Source organism: Alligator mississippiensis, chromosome 4 (assembly GCF_030867095.1).
Source record: "Alligator mississippiensis isolate rAllMis1 chromosome 4, rAllMis1, whole genome shotgun sequence".
Lineage (NCBI taxonomy): Eukaryota > Metazoa > Chordata > Crocodylia > Alligatoridae > Alligator > Alligator mississippiensis.
The window spans coordinates 14,820,512-14,839,079 of NC_081827.1; the positions used below are offsets into that span (position 1 = coordinate 14,820,512).

The following is an 18,568-nucleotide window of genomic DNA, read 5'->3' on the forward strand; positions in this document are numbered from 1 at the left end:
TCAGGCAAGAGCATTGGCCCATCTAATCTGGTAATCTGGTTCCCAACAATGACCAGAGCTGGATGCTTCTGAGATTATTGGAAAATCTCTTTCTGAATGCACTTGACTATGTCACATTATCCCAGGGGGAAAATATATTTCAAATCTTTAAGACTTTTTTCCTCTTTTTATGGAAAAACAAATAGTCAATAGTGACCAGAAGACTGAGGGGTGATTTGATAAAAGTCTTCAAATACCTGAAGGACAATTCCAGAGAGGATAGAGATGGGTTTTTCTCTGTGGCCATGTGGGACAGGACTAGGAGCAATATCCTCCAGCTACAGCAGAAGAAATGTAAATTGAATCATGGAGGAACTCTCTAATTATGAGGGTAATCAGGCATTGGAACAGGCTACATGCAGAAGTTGTAGAATCACCAACCCTGGACATTTTCAAGAGCAGGTTGGACAGACACTTGGTTGGGATGGTTTAGTCAAGGATGTTATTGCCTTGAGCAGGGGACTGGACTAGATGACCTTGTGAGGTCCCTTCCAACCCTCCTTTCCTATGATCCTATAGCTGTCAATTGGATGTGCTTATGTTGACAATGATGCTTGTTGACATTGATGTTGACAGTGATGACAATGGCAGCTGCTCATGTTGACAATTATGCTTATGATGACACTGTTTCCTTGCACTTCTCTGTCTGTTGTGTCCACTTGCCATCTCTTGCCTTACTTCTGATAGTAAACTCTCTGGGGCAGAGGCTGTTCTGTACAGCACACAGCCCAATTGCCAGACATCGACTGATATTCATTCTCCACGTGGTAGCAGGAGAACGGACAGTTCTCAGGATCAGGGCCTGGAAGGAAGCTTGGTCCAGCAGTGAAACACTAGGTGTGTCTTCACATTCATTAATGCACCTTAGATACTGTGCATTTAGTTTGGTACTTGCTTAATAAAGTACGAACTAAGTGTGCAGTAACTAAAGTTAGTGTGCAGTAGCACCGGCGTATGGTTTTGTGATGTTTACCATGCGTTAACCTGATAACACTGAGCAGTAGGCCATTAGCATGGTTTTTAACAGCTACACTACTACACAGTGTTATTAGGCCAATGTGCAGTAATCGTCTTGTGTAGACGCACCCACTGAGCAGCAAGCAAGGTGCCACACAGGTGATCACTCCCAGCCAACCACCAACTTTCGGATCAGGGAGAGCCCTCAGCCTCAATCCGCGAATCCTGGAGGCCCAAGCAGCATCAGGAAGGAGCAAGACAGTGAGGGAGCTGGTCGGCAACACTCTGATGGCTCCAAGATTGCTGTTGCCGGTCTCCACCCTGACGGCCTTCCAGTCTACTAACTATGATTTCTGGATGTCACAGCTATTTTTTTCCACCCACAAAGCCTTGTATCCTGGTCATGTAAAATGAACTCAGAAGATTGCAGAGGTCAGGTGAAAAGCCAGCGCCAGATGATCATTCAGCCCCACTAGCGAGCACACTGCTCAGAAGCAGGTTGCTCCTAAGGGCTGTAACTGGAGTCATACAAAGACGGAGCTGGAAGGGGCTCCAGGAGGTCAGCTACTTCCATCCCATGCTCAAGGCAGGATCAGCTCAGGACCATCACATCCAAATGTTTCTCTAACCTGCTCTTAAAAACTACAAAGACTGAGATCTAGATCAGGACTGCTGGACAACAGTTCTTAGAAGAAAGTTTCTCCAACACCTGCTTAAATCTGTGCAACGTCCCTAGACATTCCCCGTCTCTCAGGCAAGCTGTCCTACTTTTGCCCCCAACTGGTCCCTGCAACATCACCTAAATTAAACAGGAAGTATCCCAAGCGCTGACTTACAGGTGCCACAATCTCCAAAGAGGCAAGTCAGTAAGTTATGTGCATTTAGTGCAGTTGTGCTGGTAGGTTATTAGCTCTATTCTGGAATCATATACAATGCTGAGGCTTTCAGAAAAATGCACAAAAGGAAAGGATTTTTTTTTTTGAGTGCGTGGCAGAATGTTGTCTCTAATTTTACAAATCTCTATAATCTCCCTTTTTAAGTGTGGTTTAGTTCCAATTCCAAGTAGAGGTCCTGCAGCTGACATTCAAAATGCTTTCAAGATGAATTAGCACCCGGGATTAATATATCATGGGCAGACAAAAAAAAGGGTAGTCAAGGCATTATGTGGGCCCATCTAAATGTTGAAGCAGCTGAAGGAGTTGCAAAGTAAGGAATGCTTTTACAGGCAGTCTTTCCAGAGAGTCACGATTTGATTAGAATATATCCAGGTTAAACTGGAGGAAACATAAGAGAGTAAAATGCACAAAACCACTAAGGCGTGTGTCAGCTAAGATTGGTCAATGAAAACAGAATTTAATGGAAAACCTAACAAGTAATAAATACAAAAGCAGGATGTTCGGTGTCAGCAAGGTGGATCTACCGTTATATAGGTTCACACACAAGCTAAACAGCAAGACAAGTTGCTCCGTTCAGCAGCACATACCTTGTCCTCAGCACCAGCAAAACACACAATACCCCACAATCTTATACCTACCTCATAAGAAATGGCAGCCTTACAACAACTTGCAACTTCTCAGTTAAGGTCCAGCCTTCTTGCCAACGTAAGCAGACCAAATGCAATCCCTGCCTGCCATCCTTTCAGCACAGATTTATGCAATTACACACTCTTCGGTCTTGGAAGACATGAAGGCGATTCCTCCCACTTTACTGATGGGCTAACTGAGACTCCCAAGTCCACCAAATGTTCAAGTTAGGTTAGACCTCAGAAGTCCTGGTTGCAATGCTTGTGCCAAAAGCATGTCACATCCCTATCTAGTGATCTAGGTTAGAAATCTCATGACAACTGGCTCATTTAAGATTCTCTTTCTTGCAGCCTCATCTTCTGATTGGCGAGTGACACCTAGGGTCCAATCTTGTGGGATCATAGGAAAATAGGGTGGGAAGGGACCAGCCCCCCTGCTTGCTGGCAGGATCGTCACTGACTAAGCCATCCCAGACAAGTCTGTCCACTCTTCTCTTGAACATTTCCAGGGACGGGGATGCCACAATTTCTCTAGATAGCTTGTTCCAATGCTTGACCACCCTCAAAAGTTAGAGAGGTCCTCCTAATTTCCAACCTAAATTTCCTCTGCTGCAGTTTGATACCATGGCTCCTAGTCCTGTCCCTGTGGCCATCCTTTCTATAAGCACCCTTTAGGTATTTGAAGACTGTTATCAAATCCCCCCCCATAATCTTTTCTTCTTCAGATTAATTAACCCTAGTTCTTTCAGCCTTTCCTCATAAGTCTTGCTCCTCAGGCCTCTAACCATTTTTGTCTCACTGTGCTGGATTTTTTTTCCAAATCTATCCCTATCCTTCTTGAAGTACAGGGCCCAAAACAAGACACAGTACTCCAGGTGAGGCCTCGCCAGTGCAGAACAGAGCAGAAGAATAGCTTCCCTTGATTTGCAAACAACACTTTTGTTAATGCAATCCAAAATGCTGTCAGCCTTTTGTGCAACTAGACTGTGCTGCTGGTTCATATTTGGCTCATTCAGCTTATAGATTTCATAGACATTGGGGCTGGAAGGGACCTCGGAAGATCATCAAGTGCAGCCCCCCGCTGGAAGGGCAGGAAGTCAGCTGGGGTCATAGGATCCCAGCAAGATAAGCATCCAATTTTCTCTTGAAGGTGTTCAATGTTATGTCTACTGTAACCCCCAGGACCTTCTATGCAGTACTGCAGCCAAGCTAAACATTCCCCAGACTGCATTTGTGCATGCAATTATTTCATCCCCAGTGCAGGACTTTACACTTGTCTGCAACTCCACCCAATTTCATGTTGTCTGCAGATTTCCTAAGTGTGGACTCGTTTTCATCATCCAAATCATTCATGAAAATTTGAAAAAAATACCAGACTTAGGACAGACCCCTGGGGATCCCCACTTGATACCTCTTTCCAAACAGACATTGAGCCACTGATGACTTATTGTTGAGCAAAGTGATCTAACCAGTTCATCTCTCCTAGTCTTGCTCGTCCTATTTTATCACTTCTGCTTCCATTCCTTTCTGGATCTCAGAGGTGCAAGAGAGTTTGCAACTAATAAGTGATAGATAGCAAGTAAAGAAAGCTGTGGATGTGGGAAAGCTTTGCAGGTACAGCTGGAGAAATGAGCTGCTTATTTCATCCAATCCCAAATCGATGCCAAATTTTAGTGCAAGTCCCCCAGTATTTGCCAAGGCCATTTCTCTGGTAGAACAGAACAGACCGGGTGGTAGCAATGCTATTTAGGCCCTGTTTAGGAGAATGACTCCTTGGGCAAGCTCAGAGACAAACAAGTCAGTGTGCCACGACACAAGGGCATGCCGTCAGAAATGAACAGGTGGAATTTTGCCGTGGCAGTGAGCTACAATGAGCTCATAAGTATGGGGATGGGGCATGCCTTAACAGGTGTGCCATGGAAAATTTTAATTAATGTAAGTGTGCCTTGGGCTGGAAAACATTGGGAGACATTGGCTTAGAGTGTCTTCCTTTACTCACATGGAGTATTCATCAACTGATTGCAATAGTTTCCATACAGATGTCAGGAGCTGCATCTGATGCAAATGCTACAACTAGAAAAAGGGATTAGAGAGGATTTTCTAGGATGGCTTGAGTTGTTAGGACCATTCACTAGCCCTAGGGCAAATTAGCATTTAAAAAATTCACTACCTGTACCTGTTTCTTCCTAAACTACACTATGAATCTGTTCACAAAGTTACTGGGGATGGACACATTCAATGGTCTTCGAATCAGGCCCATTATGTGCAGCTGTGCTTAACACAGCAACTCCCAAACCCAGAAATAACTCAAACCAAGCAAATAAGTCTAGCAGAAAATACCTTTTCCCCCAAATACAAGCACTGATCACACAACCCAAAGTCTGGGGTTCTCAAGTTTCTTGGTCAGTTCTGCAATACCAATGAATACTCTGACATTATAGGATATGGAAACAATAAAAAAAAATGAATTCTTAACTGTTCTTGGCTAATCCAAGTTGGCTAATTGAAGTGAAACCAGCTAGGAAGACGATTAAGATAGCAACTTGATATCCCATGACTGCCACCTGAATTAAAAGTCAAGGTATCCAAGTCTTTACTGCTGTATTTGAACTCAAGTTACTTGCCTAAAGCTGAGCTAACAACATACCTTGTCCGCACAATGCCAGCCCTACCTCAGGTTATATATAGCATTTACCTCAATGAATTGAGACAGCCTTGCAAAACTAGCCAGAAAATTCACTAACCCAGGTACAAAAAAAAAATCATCCGACCCACTTTCACTATTGTGGTTGGGCTTTTATAACCCCATCCAAACAAAATATGTAACAGGCAAGCAAATGAATCGAATCTCCCAAAGCTGAATGATACCTAGGGCTTGCCTAGTGTGATGTATGTTATATTTTAAAGTCAGCCCTTCATTTTATTTACTGCATGCAGGTTACAGTTCTGCAAGGCTAGATTTCTTCATGCTACATAATACTTTGCAGTTTGTCCAGCAGCTAGGATTAGTCAAGAAACAGGAACCCACAGCATGAGCAGACTGGCAAAGAGCAGCCTCGTTTCACAAGGAGAATCTATCCAGGATGCCCCAAATACTAAGAGATCCCTAGCCAGAATCTGCCCCTTCCTTTACTAACACGGTTGCACGTGCCTCCGCTTGAGTAAAGCAGAATCTAGGCTTCTGCTCCAACTCAGAAAAGCTCCCAGGGACCTCAAACCCTGTTATTCTGCCCCTAGACTTCTTCCTATGAGTACTGAGCATCTTCAGTGCTCACTGACTGCAATGGGAAGCTCATGGAGTTCATTTTTTTGCAGGATTAGGCCCCCTGAGAATTTCCCCGTGCAGGGATTGAGTAAAGGCCTCATGATTTGGCCCAGTGGTGCAAAACCACCTACCTGGTAGACAGCTCTGGAAATGCACCATGGCTTCAGCATCAGCTGCAGGACCCTCAGATTTCCAAAGCGGCAGGTCCTCAAAGCCCGTGAAGTCAAGTTCCACACCAGGCTGTCCCAGCTGTAGAACAGGTCCTCAAAGCCAAAGAGGACAGCAGCCATGCCAACTACCTGTGTGAAGCACCCAGGGCTCCCAAGCTGAGGTGGCTAGTGAGTTCCTAGACTCCTTACGGACCGCAAGGTTAAAATGTCACAGCAAGTTTCAGCAAGGCGGCAAAGAAAGGCTGCAGCCAAAATAAATCAGCTGGGATTCTTCCTCCCCCGCTCCCGTCAGGAAACAGCTTCTCTTTGCATGTATCTTCTCAAATCAAATTCTGCTGCACCCAGAGATCATCGGGGACAGGGTAAAAATATCAGTCCCGCGCGAGGCAGGCGATTTCACATCCCTGACAAAGGGCTCCTTGGTTACGTTGCATCTCGCGTCCCAGCTCCGAGCAGCAGAACCCAGAAACAAACTTAGATCCAAAGTCATCACTTTGCTTTCAGAGGACTGGGATCCCATCCAGAGGGAGGAAAAAAAGCTGCTCTCTCCCCCTGCCAACATTCCCAAGACATTCCAGTCTTCGGCTTAACTCTTTCAAATGCTACAAAACAACAGCTGAGAGGATGGCTTTGCAGCGTGCAGCATCTTATCCTCTTATTCTTTATTCCTTTATTTAAATTTGATGAAGGACTACTGGAGATTTTTATTTTGTATACAGTAGGCACTGCTAGAGTCTTTACACTTTCCAGATTCCTCTTGGCACTTAGTGTTCATGCAATACTTATGTTGATCTAAACCTCAGCTAAGGGTGTGCCTCTCTATTAAACCACCTGCACAGGTTGACCAAAATCAGCTGAAATTGGTGCCCTTAACAAACACACACTGAAACCAGTTTGACCCTTGCTTAGCATGATTCAGCTTCCATCACCAAATGAAGCTGGGGTGAAAGAGATAAATTAGGGTTTTACATTAAATTAGTGGTTTAAAGCGCCGTGTCGTTAATTTGGTACAACTTTCCTAATACAGAGCAGATCTTTGGGAAGGTGCCAGTCTCAACACCTCATAGACATGGAAAGTGAGACACAGAAGTGACGTGTCCTACATAAGGCCACAGAACGAGTCAGTGGAAGAGCCACTGAGGGGCCAACTCGCCACCAGAGCTGTTGCTGGTGTTGCAGGATGAATGACAAAAGACTACATAACTCCTATGGGGCCTGATTTCACAGCTAATGGGGGTTAGTTGGTGAACACCTCACAAGATTGGTCTGGCCAGCAGCTGAGAGGACATGCTGAGCAGCCCCAACTGAAGTCACTAGGACTTACAGCACCTCTGAAAAAATGAGGCAGCGGTGCTTTGCGAGGCTGAGCACCAAGACAATGAAAGCCATGAATCTGGCTGCTGTGGAAGCAGTCATGGCTTGTTCAAAGCCTGAATATCTCAAGCAATCTAACAAGGTAGCGAGCAAACACGTGCTCAAACAGCAAATATTGATTGCTCTTCCACGGTTTTATATATATGTCCTGACTCAGTATATATTTAGTTTGATCTGGGAGGACCAGAAAGCACAATCCAAACTGGCACATAATAATAATAGTACAATACCTCTAACAGCTCGTTGACTAGGCAGGTGTAACACCAGCAAAATAGAGCGGCAAAATTTATGTTCACAGCTTTAATTGCTTCTCCAGGACATCATTTTTATAGCAGTGTCATAAAAATCATAGCATTTCGTTCCAACTTAGTAGATGCTATTTGTGCTGCAGCACATCATTCTCTCTCTTCCTATGGGTCTGTCTTTTAGTCCCGTGTTGCCCCCCGCCTCTGAATCTCAGATGTCCGTTTTCCTGTCTCCTTCTTGGGTTGATTTCTTTGCCTGTTTGTAATTTAAGTAACACATTGTCCCCATCATTAAAAATACTGACAGGGGACTAGCAACATCGCCATTATAAAACCCCATTTGGAGAAGGCTTTTTTTTTTTGTTAAATAAACTTGATGAGGAAACATCTGCTCTAGGCTACAGCACAGCATATAAGAGCCCTGCCTGGAAACACAAGAGAAAGAAAAAGAAATGTGTTTGATTAAAAGAAAAGGAGGAGGAAATAACTTTCAAAAGCGACTGCTCCACAACGTGATCTAACTGCTTTGGCATTCGGAAAGGGGGAGAAGGGAAATGGAGGCTATGCTGCTGCTTTAAAATTAGCTACTCCACATGTGCGCTGAGCCTTGCCGGCCGTTCTGGAGGGGAATTTTGGTCATAGGCAGCCCCCGTGTCCCAAGTATATGATTACCCAATGGATGAGAACGGCTCTAGAAGAGCTGGGTTACATAATGTGACTTGACGCAACGATTGCAAAAGGAAGTATTTAACCAATAGACTGGAACTGAGTCCTTGGGAGTCAGCTGGACGTGCGACCATTTGAACATGCAAATTTAAGTCCTTGGTGAGAACAGCTTGGTCAGATTCCTACAGATCCTTCCTTGCTAATTTGATGTGCGATATTTTATTTTGGCAAAGCTAAACATCGTCTGTACAAGGATTCAGCTGAGAGGACCAGCTTCTGATGGAGTCCAGATTACATGCATTTCTCAGACAGAAACCAGACACGTCACAGTCCCCAGAGCTGAGCAGGTACTTTCTCTCCCTGAGACTTCCCCTTCCCGAGTGGGAGGGTAACACTATTAGCAACCATCCTTCATGGAGGCACAGAAGAGGCCAACTGTGGGGAGAGGGCAGTTTGGGAAGGGAGCTGTACAATAGTTAGCACAACTTTATGCCACGTGGAGCTGTACCGTAACTCACATTAGATGCCCTGCTCCGTCTCCCTGTGATGGGCTGACCATGCATGAAAGGTTTGTGAGTCGGGGATCCCTCCGAGTTGAGGGAGCTGGTTCTTCGGCTTGGTTAGCGGAGGCGTAGGTCTAGGACTCCCAGACTGAAGTTAGGCAAAGGATTTTGCCTGGAGCATTGTTACAAGTCAAGGAATTTCCTAAAGGAGCATCTGACTGCTGATTAAGGAAATCCAGCACTCCTCAAGGAAGCTTATCGTTTTCAGTAAGACTTTCGTCGGAAGATTTCACGAGTCCACGAAGGAATTTCTGGGCCAAAGCCAGAAAGGCAAAGCACAACACCCTGATGATCAAAACAATCACTCAGGCTGGGGGGGATCCCAGATCCTGGGAAAAGCAAAAATTTAGACCCGGTCTCCTACATCCCAGGAGAGGAACCTGTCCGGACGGCCGTCTGCTTCTGAACGTGTCTCTTCAAAGTCAACAAGCTTTATGAAATGGGATTTTTGGTTTTCCAGTCACCCCCATCACACCTGGTGTCCAGTGGGAGGCACTGTTAGGCATCTGGAAAGGCCGGCGGAGAGTGTCACAGATTCACTGAAGTTTAGGGCTGGAAGGGACCTTGTGAGATCACGGGGAGATGGGGAGCAGAAATGAAGATCTAGTTGCACAGCCGATCAGATCCTCTGCTGGCATACACAAAATACGTGCCTATAGCACCCCATTACATTTCTATACAATCCTACGGGTTTCAACCCCTTGGTAATCTACAGGGAAGATTATATATAAATTGCAGTGCAATTTATAGATGTATGATGGACAGAGCTAGGCATGTATACACATATACACACACAGATCTGTTCATCGGTTTCTCTAATTATGCACTGATTATTTCCTGCCATCTGAGAAAATGTCAGGGAAAGCATTTACTTCCAAACCTCCCACATCTTACTGACGGTCCAGAGGCTGTTACTAGGATATAAAAATAGCCCATTTCTTTCCATGAAGAAAAAAAATCCAGTCCATTGTGTTGCTTCATTTGACTGTCAGTGAGAGCTGAAGGTGAAGGGCAGGCTCTCAAACCTGAGCTAAACAGGAGGAAAATGGTCCTTTTCAACAAAATGCCAGAACAGACTAAGTGGAAATGCAATGACCTGTACAAATGCAAGTAAATGGTGTCTGCATTCGGAAGCTTGGTGATGAGGAGGACATCTTTTCCCTTCAAGTCACCCGCATTGCCTGGTCCTTGGAATAAGGAAATCAGCCCTGCTCTCTAATGGGCTCTCAAGTAGTTCCCCTCTTGACTGTGTTATGAGAATAGCGTGCAAAAAAACTGGAGTTTGGGGGAAACTTTGTAGCTTTTCTCTGAACATACAATAAATGAGCAAGATGCATCCTCTTTCTGCTCCACAGCTGGCCCTGATGGTTGTTACGGCTCAAAGCCACTGATCTGTTCTTTTAAGACCAAATCTTTGTATCAGATGTGTCACTATTTGATCTTTATTTCTTTTTAATGATAAGAGGATGAGGCCTTTAAGCCGAAAGGTCTCTTTCATGTTGGAGCTTCGTGCTTTGTTGTTTTGGAAACAATTATCCAAAGTCTTTTACTCTCCATATTTCTCTCTGCCTACTTCCATAGCACAGCCTTTTCTTGCATGAACACGCAAGAAAGGGTCCAAACGATGAAGGGCTCATTCCCAGGGCCACTGAGCGCTGCTACATGTTTGTATTTATACATCTAGAGGGGTCAGTGTGCATGTGGCATATGGCACTTAGAGCATTAAAAGGAAGTTTTCCTTTCCTTGCCAGTATCCAACAAGTTACTAGCTGGACAACGCAGGGAAGAGATTGCTCTATGCACATGACTCTTAAATCTAGCAAAAAAAGGAGTAACAATGCAGTGGTAGGAAGCTGAAGCTAGGTAACACAGATTAGAAACAATGTCCAGGGTTACCTTAGGACAATTTATCATAGCATGTGGGGAAAAGCAGAGGGAATAAAGCAGAAGACAAAACCGCAGGATTCATCCCACGGAGAGTTTCAGTTGCATAGGACTGAGGACCAGGCTCTAAATTCTGTTGTGTCGCTGTAAAGGCAGAGTCACTCTCTTCACATCAGTGGAATTACTCCAGATTTATATGGGCACGAGGTCAGGATTTGGCTGTGCATAGAGGTGACAGGATCTGCTGCCTATCTCCCAGCCAAGCCCAAGACTAGGGAAACATTCTTGGATTCCTGAACATCAACATAGTGCAGGACCCTGGGAAAGTACAAAGCAGGCACGGACCTTCCTGACTAATCTTTCCAGAGCAACAGGCAAAGAAACCATTCTTAGAAGTATTTTCCCAAGGAGCTTCCAGCCATTATCCCCACTGACCTCACAGTCACCAAAATACTTGAGTCATATCGACTAGCTTTTGAGTCTCATATAGCCCACATTACCAAAACAGCTAGGGCAATGTATGTCTTCTTCAAATAAGAACCCAGAAGCTCATGTCCTGAGTTATATTGCAACAGGCCATACTATGCTGTAGGTTTCTGATCAACTCCATTGAGGCGTTCTTGAAGACTAATATGCCCAGCACGTTCCATAATAAAATGAACCACTATGTTACAGTAACACCGAGTGAAAATGTACAGTTCAAGTCACCTGCAGTGATCATGATGTTTCTTGAAAACTCGAAGTGTTGTTGATGTACAGTTAATGGGAGCAGCAGCCATTTGTGTTTAGGTCTGTAAAGATCCCCAAACTCTTCCTCCTATACAGGGACATTTGTCATATGTATTGGGACACTGTAACTTATTTCTCAGTTGTGGCTATGTTGTTTGTTGAATTAAGCTGCATTAGTAATTTGATGAGGTTTAAGGCTGGGTGGAATGTAAAGCTGGGTGAGTCCAGCTAAGCTCTTTGTTCAAATGTTCAAAATGCTGAAATGAATTCACTTCTATTATGTTGAGTTGGTGAAAAGCACACTGCACAGTGATTTTCCATCATGCTCTGTTTTTCTGCGGATATTATACCAATGAATTTACTGTCAGAGATGTAGGTCTAAGTGAAGACTGGAGAACATTAATTTAAGATGGCACCATTCATTTTCCATGAGAGTGCTCCATTTGGGATCCTGAGCTTTTAAGATCCTCTGATCCAGCCAGAAATTGGTAACTCTACATGGTCAAAACAGCAAGAAAATATTCAGGTCTTTAATAAAATAAATGGCTTATAAACATCGTAGATTAGTGATTCTCAACCAGGGTGATGCACCATCCTGAGATGCTGTGAGACCCCTTTAAAGGTGCCACACAATATTAGCAGTCTTTGGTGTGCAAACACCCACATGAGGTTCACAAGATAAACCCAGAGATTTCAAAGTGGAATCTAGGGCCGTGTGTAGATGTAACAAGGGGTGTGTGTGCATGACACTTTAAAGTGGGCTAAATGCTTTTGCACTGTTTTAATGGTGTCACTGTTTGCATGCCCCGTTGGTGTATTGCACATTAATTCCAGCCACTGTAGGAAATTTGGTGGTGTGACATGCCTTAAATGACTTGGGGTGCAGCAAACTAAAACTCCTCTGAGCAATTTTGGTTTGTTGCTCCTACAGCCATGGAGTGAAGCACCAGGCTCCATGCAGCCCCACGGCTCAGCAGGAAGTCCTGCAGGCAGCCTGGCAGCAGCCCGGGAAGGCAGGCTCTTCCCAAGAAAAGCGGCAAGTCTGATCTTTTCTTTTCCACCCCAGAGCCTGCCTGCCTGCCGGAGCTGTGCAGGGGCCTGGTGCTTCCTTGTGTGGATGTGGTCCCCCTGGAACCACGCGAACCAGATGCATGCAGGTGAGTGGTGCCTGGGGGTGAGGGGAGCCTGCTGCTGCCGCAGAAGGAAGGACCAGGCCTCCCCCCCACAGCCCAGGGACTGCCCCGCCTGCCGGCAGCTCGCCTTCCCCTCCCCGCCACCAGAGAGGCAGGTAAGTATAGGGTGTGTGCATGACACAAAACCCACTGCTTCAATTTAGGGTTCGTCTACACACGCCCTAGAGTGTCAAAAACAAAAAACAAACTGACCTGTTGTGGTCTTTGTGAGTTCTTTGCAACAGAAGAATTACTCTATTATTTTTCTGTAGGCAAAAAATGAGTGAAAGCTAAGAGGGTGCCTTGACTCTAACCAGGCTGAGAACCATGGGCGACTGATGCCTCCCAAGTCTGGGGCATGACCAGGTGCAGGTCCCCCAACCACCAGCCAGGGACAGGGGAGACCCCCAGCGGCCAGTCACCAAGTGCACCAGCGGTGGCGGAGCCAAATTCAGGGGGGGGCATGAGTGCTCTCCATGGCCCCCTACCAGCCACTGTCAGGGGAGGCACCAGCACTCTAGGGGGGGGCATGTGCCTCCCCCCATGCATCACCTCTGCTGAGAACCATAGCTCCAGATTCACAAATTAATTTGCAAATGGCTTTGAACAACAAATAAGACTGAAGATAGTGGCCTGATCATGGATAATTTATGACCAGAAAAAGAGGGAAAATTCATCCAGTATAAGAGGTGTTACCAGTAGAATTTAAGCCCCCTGGGAAAACCCTACCAGAAAGCAAGGGAAGTCTAACCTGCCCAAGGACCCAAAGTCCCTGGCTGCTGCAGTCCCATCTGCCTTCCCCAGTTATTGCTGTTAGAAATCAGTGTGGTGTCCTGTCCCTGCACCCAGAAAATATAGACTCCATGGGGGAGGTAGGGGGCACCTTTCTGGTGCCCCCACTAAAATGGTACCTGCGGCTGGTGCCTGGCTTCCTAACTCCTTTTTATGCTACTGTCCAATGATATTATTCCCTATAAAGTTCTTCTCCCACCTCCTATAGCACTGGTTCTAGCTGCATTCAGTGCTGTTATAACTATTTCACAAAGCTTTAGCTGAACATCACTAGATGTGTGGGCTTAAACAACATGTTTGACCAGTGGTTTAGCATGTCTGACTTTGTTGATGTAGAAAAGGCTTTAACAAGAGCCTGGTGACAATGTACAATTATCAAGTTATAATTTGCATGAATATAATCAGGCAAAAGCTAAAAATTAACACACTCACTACTACTTTTGTCAACCTAGAGGCAAATCAAGGGGTCTCTTTTAGGCTAGGGACAGACATTACACATAAACCAGTTTAAGTGATCAGAAACTGGTTTAAACCTGTAACAGAACAGATGTTCAGTGCATATAAACCAGTTTGAAAATGGCTGAAACCAGTTGGAGATAAACCTGGTTGAAATCCTAAACATTTACTAAAAAAAGTCAATCTGACTTAACCGATTTGGGTCAAACCAGTTTATTTAATTTCTGTCCCAGACCCCTTACTGGTTTAAGATAAACCAGACTCTCCCCAGTATCCCAGCATGCTCTCTGGGCTGGGCAGGGCTCTTTGCTCCACAGCAGGGCTGGCTCCTCCCCTCCGCTCCCTGGCTACAGCTTCAGCAGAGACTTGCAGGCACAGCAGGTTTGCCTGGCTTCCTCTTGTTCTCCCCTCCCCTCACCACTCCCTGCTAAGCAGGGATCCCCCATCCCCTCTGCCTACACAGACACCTCAGCATTAGCTAGCAGACCACATGCTGGCTGCGGTCCATGCTGTGGCAGACAGCAGTTTCAGCTTAGGGCTTTTTGGAGCTAATCAACAGCTCAGCTGGTAATGTCCCTCCATTCCCTGTTTGTTTAAGAGCTTGAACTAATGAGAGAGGCTGTTTGTTTTCTGATGGGGTGATAAATGCTAATAATAGAGCTTATAAATGCTCTGTTATCAAGGAGGGGAGGAACCCCTCCCTAATCCTGCCAGGGCCTGGCCACACCCCCCTCAGCTCAGCCTTGTGGAAAGGAAAGAAGGGCTGGTCTAGCAACCCCTGGCTTCAAGCCTGAGCCACTTCAGGTATGTGCTTGCATGTCTGGGATGTCTGTACAGTTACAAACTGATTCAGCCTAGCCAGGTTAGACTAACCTGCAAAGATTGAATCAATTTAGGCTCAGGCTTTTTGAATGTCTGTCCCAGCCTTACTGACAATCCCACTGCAGTCTATCTATGCACATATTCCATACTCATCAACATGACAGAGCATCTTCTATGAACTGTCATAAATCAATGGCACTACTGATATGAATACAAGCTGTAGAATCAATTTATATTACAAGTATCTCATTTTCTGTACCATGGTATGGAATCAATTCTGAATCTGTGGCTCACAAAAATCCAGTCTACACTTTTGCCCCATGGCAGGAGAGATAATTTAGTGAACTGGTTCCTAACAGTCTGAGTAAACCCAGTTATAGACAGAGCAAAGACCCGCTTTAGTAGAAAGTTCTCTTATAACTCATCCTGCAGATATTTTTAAGTTGTCTGGCTGACTGTGATATGCTCATAACACTTGCTGCATTCAGTGGCTCAGACAAGAGTCCTTTCTGTTCCCAGACAAGGGTTGGGTATATTGTTAAAAAGAGGAAAAGTGGGTGGGGTGGGGGGAAGACTCTCTCATGTTTTAAAGCATAGAAAATGAGGATTGGAAGGGACCTCAGGAGGTCATCTAGTCCAACCTCCTTCATGTATTAACTGTCTTAGAGAATTCACTTGTATCTAAGCAAAAAGTGCGCACATTTGAATTTCTTTTGGGTTTGAATTTCTTTTGAATTTCTTTATAGATGATCATTAAAAAAAAGTCTCCCTTATCTTGACTGGGATGTACATTTTCATTAGAAAGGAAAGATGCACATGATGCTGGGGGCTCTGTGTGGCCCTTTATTGTGGGCATGGAGGAAGGTCTTAAAACCACCGGATATGGGTTCCAGTCCAGCAGCATCACAGGAAATAACTTAACCTTGGGCAAGTCACTTAACCTGTTTGTTAACAGAAAGGAATAATAACCCATCATTATATTATGAAATAATATAATCCATATCCATAATGATAGAATAACATAAATTATAATTATTAATGGATGTCCCCATCCGTAAATAATTATATTGACTTACACCAGGAGAGTTAGTTCTGAGATTTGTAAGGTGCTATGAAATCATTGGCATGAAGGAGCTATTCAATGGAGATAATGAATATAAGAATTCAGCATAACAGAAAAGCCCAGCAGCCTTATTCTTTTAACCAAGGCACAGTAAACAGCATTAGTATCTAGCACAATCTGACACTTATACAGAAATGCTTAGTGGGAAGATTTCCAAACTGCTTACAAATTGCACATGGCTTAAGATGAAGAACTTCCTTGGACTCGTACTGTTACTCAGTGGGTGTATCTACATGTGCATTAAGCCTCTTTTCCTAATGTGCGTTAAATTTAGTACCATAGGGCACCTGTAGACATGCTGCGGGGCTGCTCCAACGTGCTGTAATTACGAATAATTGAGTCTACTGCAGCATGGTAATTATGGCGCTCCTGCCAGCTTCTGTGTCTCACATTAGCGTCCCTTTGCTTCAAAATGGCAGCAGGGGTGCTTGGAGTAAAGCTTACCAAACAAGCTTTAGTTCAAGTGTCCGCACCGCTATTTTGAAGCATGATGATTCTAATACACAAGATACTGTGGGGTTTTAATTAGAACAGCTCTTGGAGTCATTCTAATTAAATTCTCCCTTCTCCTGAAGCATGTGTAAAAGTGCCTTCCAATGTGAGATACTAAAGAAATGTGTATTAGGCTGCCTTAATGCACAGTAATGAATGTGCATGGTTTTTAAGTGACACGTAATGCGCAGTAGCATATTTTACTGTGCATTAGTGTAATAGCATGGTTTAATGCGCAGTAGCCTATCTAACTGAGCATTAAAGCACACATGTACATGCACCCAGTGTTTCCTCTGGAAGCAGCATGATATGCCCCTCTGAAATACATGCAGGATAGATTTACCTCCTAGCTTTGCCAGGTATAAAGTTACATGCTTTGGAGAATGAAAGTTAGGGAGAACGTCTTCCTCAGATGAGTTGCCTCCATCTACCCTCTTCTTTGAGCCAGCAACACAATATCCTTGCACATAAAAAACTTGAAGGAAGGTCTTGGCTGAACGTGGGATGTCACCATGTGGCCAACCCAGGGATTTGCCTCTCATTGGGGTATCTGTGCATCATGGCTTGGACATGTTGATGAGAAATGTCCATGAGCTGACAGACCTGCAAATCCACAGAGACAACCATGGAGAGCAGCTCTGTTCTCAGGGCTATTCCAAGCCACCTACTTCACTTAGAGCCAGACTGCGAGGCTGTGGTGCACACAAGGCACACTAAGCCGTCTAGGTCATAGATTTGCAGGCTTGAGTGAATACAGAGTGGACAGGGCTTATTTCTCAATGGCATTCCCAAGCTCCCTTGGGGGGTGGTGTTGACATATGTACAAGCTCTCTTGACAGTTCTCAGTCCTCCCATTGCAGGACACTGGAACACACACACTTGCCCCTCAAATTATCACGAACTGGCAAACTGCCCCTCTGTTACTCCGCTGACTTTACATGCTTTGCAAACATTGATGTATTTGGGCTCACAGACCTCCTGGGAGATATCAGTCCTATGAACAGAAACAGGGAGATAAGCAGATGAGAGGTGCCTGGCCTAAAGCCAGATGTCCTCACTGGCCGCTTTGTTTCTCCAGCCAGTACTACACATGCATCCACCCCATAACGCCTAGCCAATGTATTGAGTTTCAGGAAGTAAAAATAGTAGCAAACAATCTATTGAGGAGGTGGAGTGGAGTTAATGAAAATGCCCAGTGTTCTGCTTTCAAACCTGATGATCTGCAACATAACTCTCTGATGAAATTCAAATTAATTTTCAAGGCAGCTTGTTAGAGTCTTAAGGGATGGGGTGGGGGGGGGGGTGGAGAACTGAATTGAAAACAATCAGTACAAACCAGCATCTCAGTCACTTCATTGTATCTATAGGCAGCAGACTGAAGCTGCACAGAAGCTAAAACCCACAGCCAACAAAGAGGATTTATTCTCTTGATTTAGAAGTTTACGACTCATTCCCATTTTGGTAGTTGTCTGAAACGTTTGCCATTTCCCCAGCCCCCAGCACCATCCCGGCCATAAAAAAACGCCCATAAAGTATTCTCACTCCTTATCTCGATGCACAAGGAATCCAAATGTTCACTGCTATCTGGAACCTGACTTCCTGTTATTAAGAACGACATCCTAGTATTTAGCAGCACAAATATTATTTCCCCCGCTTCTTCTTCCAATCAGGCAGAATGTCTAATGATTCTGGGGTTTGCTTCCTGCTTGTAATTAAGTAGGTCACAGCTGTGAAGCAAGAGAACAAGAAAATATTCAGATCACACAAAGCCAAGAGCGATCAAATCATTTGCAGCTGAAGGATATGGCAGTGTTTTTAAGAACTGTAGGAGCCTAAAGTCTATGAAAAACAAATGAGGGAAAACTGGAGATGATGATGAACTGGCAGTTTTAATTCTGCCAGGCACAGAGGTAATTAAAGAGAGCAATCCAGAACTGGCTATTTTTGTTAGCAAATTGAACAGATTTGTGCAAGACCAGGTAATTGGAATAAGAGTCTGATCTGTTGCTTCAGGCCGCATATTCCATCCATGAGCTGTATATTGCATTGCCAGCAAGGTTCTTTGGGTAGATGTGATATCTTCGATTAGACCAACTGAGTAGTTGGTAAAAAGTTCGTTGCAAGCTTTTGGGTGCAATCACCCTTCTTCAGGCGTATGGAGAAGGGTGTTCTGAGACTCCAAGGAATGAGAAAGCTAAAAGTGTAGTAGGAAGTCAGTGAAAATGAAAATAGGTAGAGATAAGCAAGACAAAAGGTAAAGCAGGGAAGGTAGGGGGAAGAACCCAACTGGACACTTC

At 44.7% G+C, this 18,568-nt stretch overlaps 1 protein-coding gene across 5 annotated transcripts in view; it reads right to left on the reverse strand.

Moving 5' to 3' along the window:
• Positions 1-18,568, reverse strand: part of FRMD4A (FERM domain containing 4A) — a 283,978-nt gene that overhangs the window by 233,705 nt on the left and 31,705 nt on the right. The window contains exon 1 of one of the 5 annotated variants that reach the window (XM_014607558.3): positions 5,915-6,442. The exons of 3 other annotated variants lie outside the window; for them this stretch is intronic. In XM_014607558.3, the coding sequence (XP_014463044.2) occupies positions 5,915-6,073 (159 nt within the window). In that variant the 5' untranslated portion in view covers positions 6,074-6,442. Of the gene's footprint in view, positions 1-5,914; positions 6,447-18,568 lie in introns of those variants that run through there. One more of the 5 variants, XM_019487546.2, reaches the window with a different exon arrangement.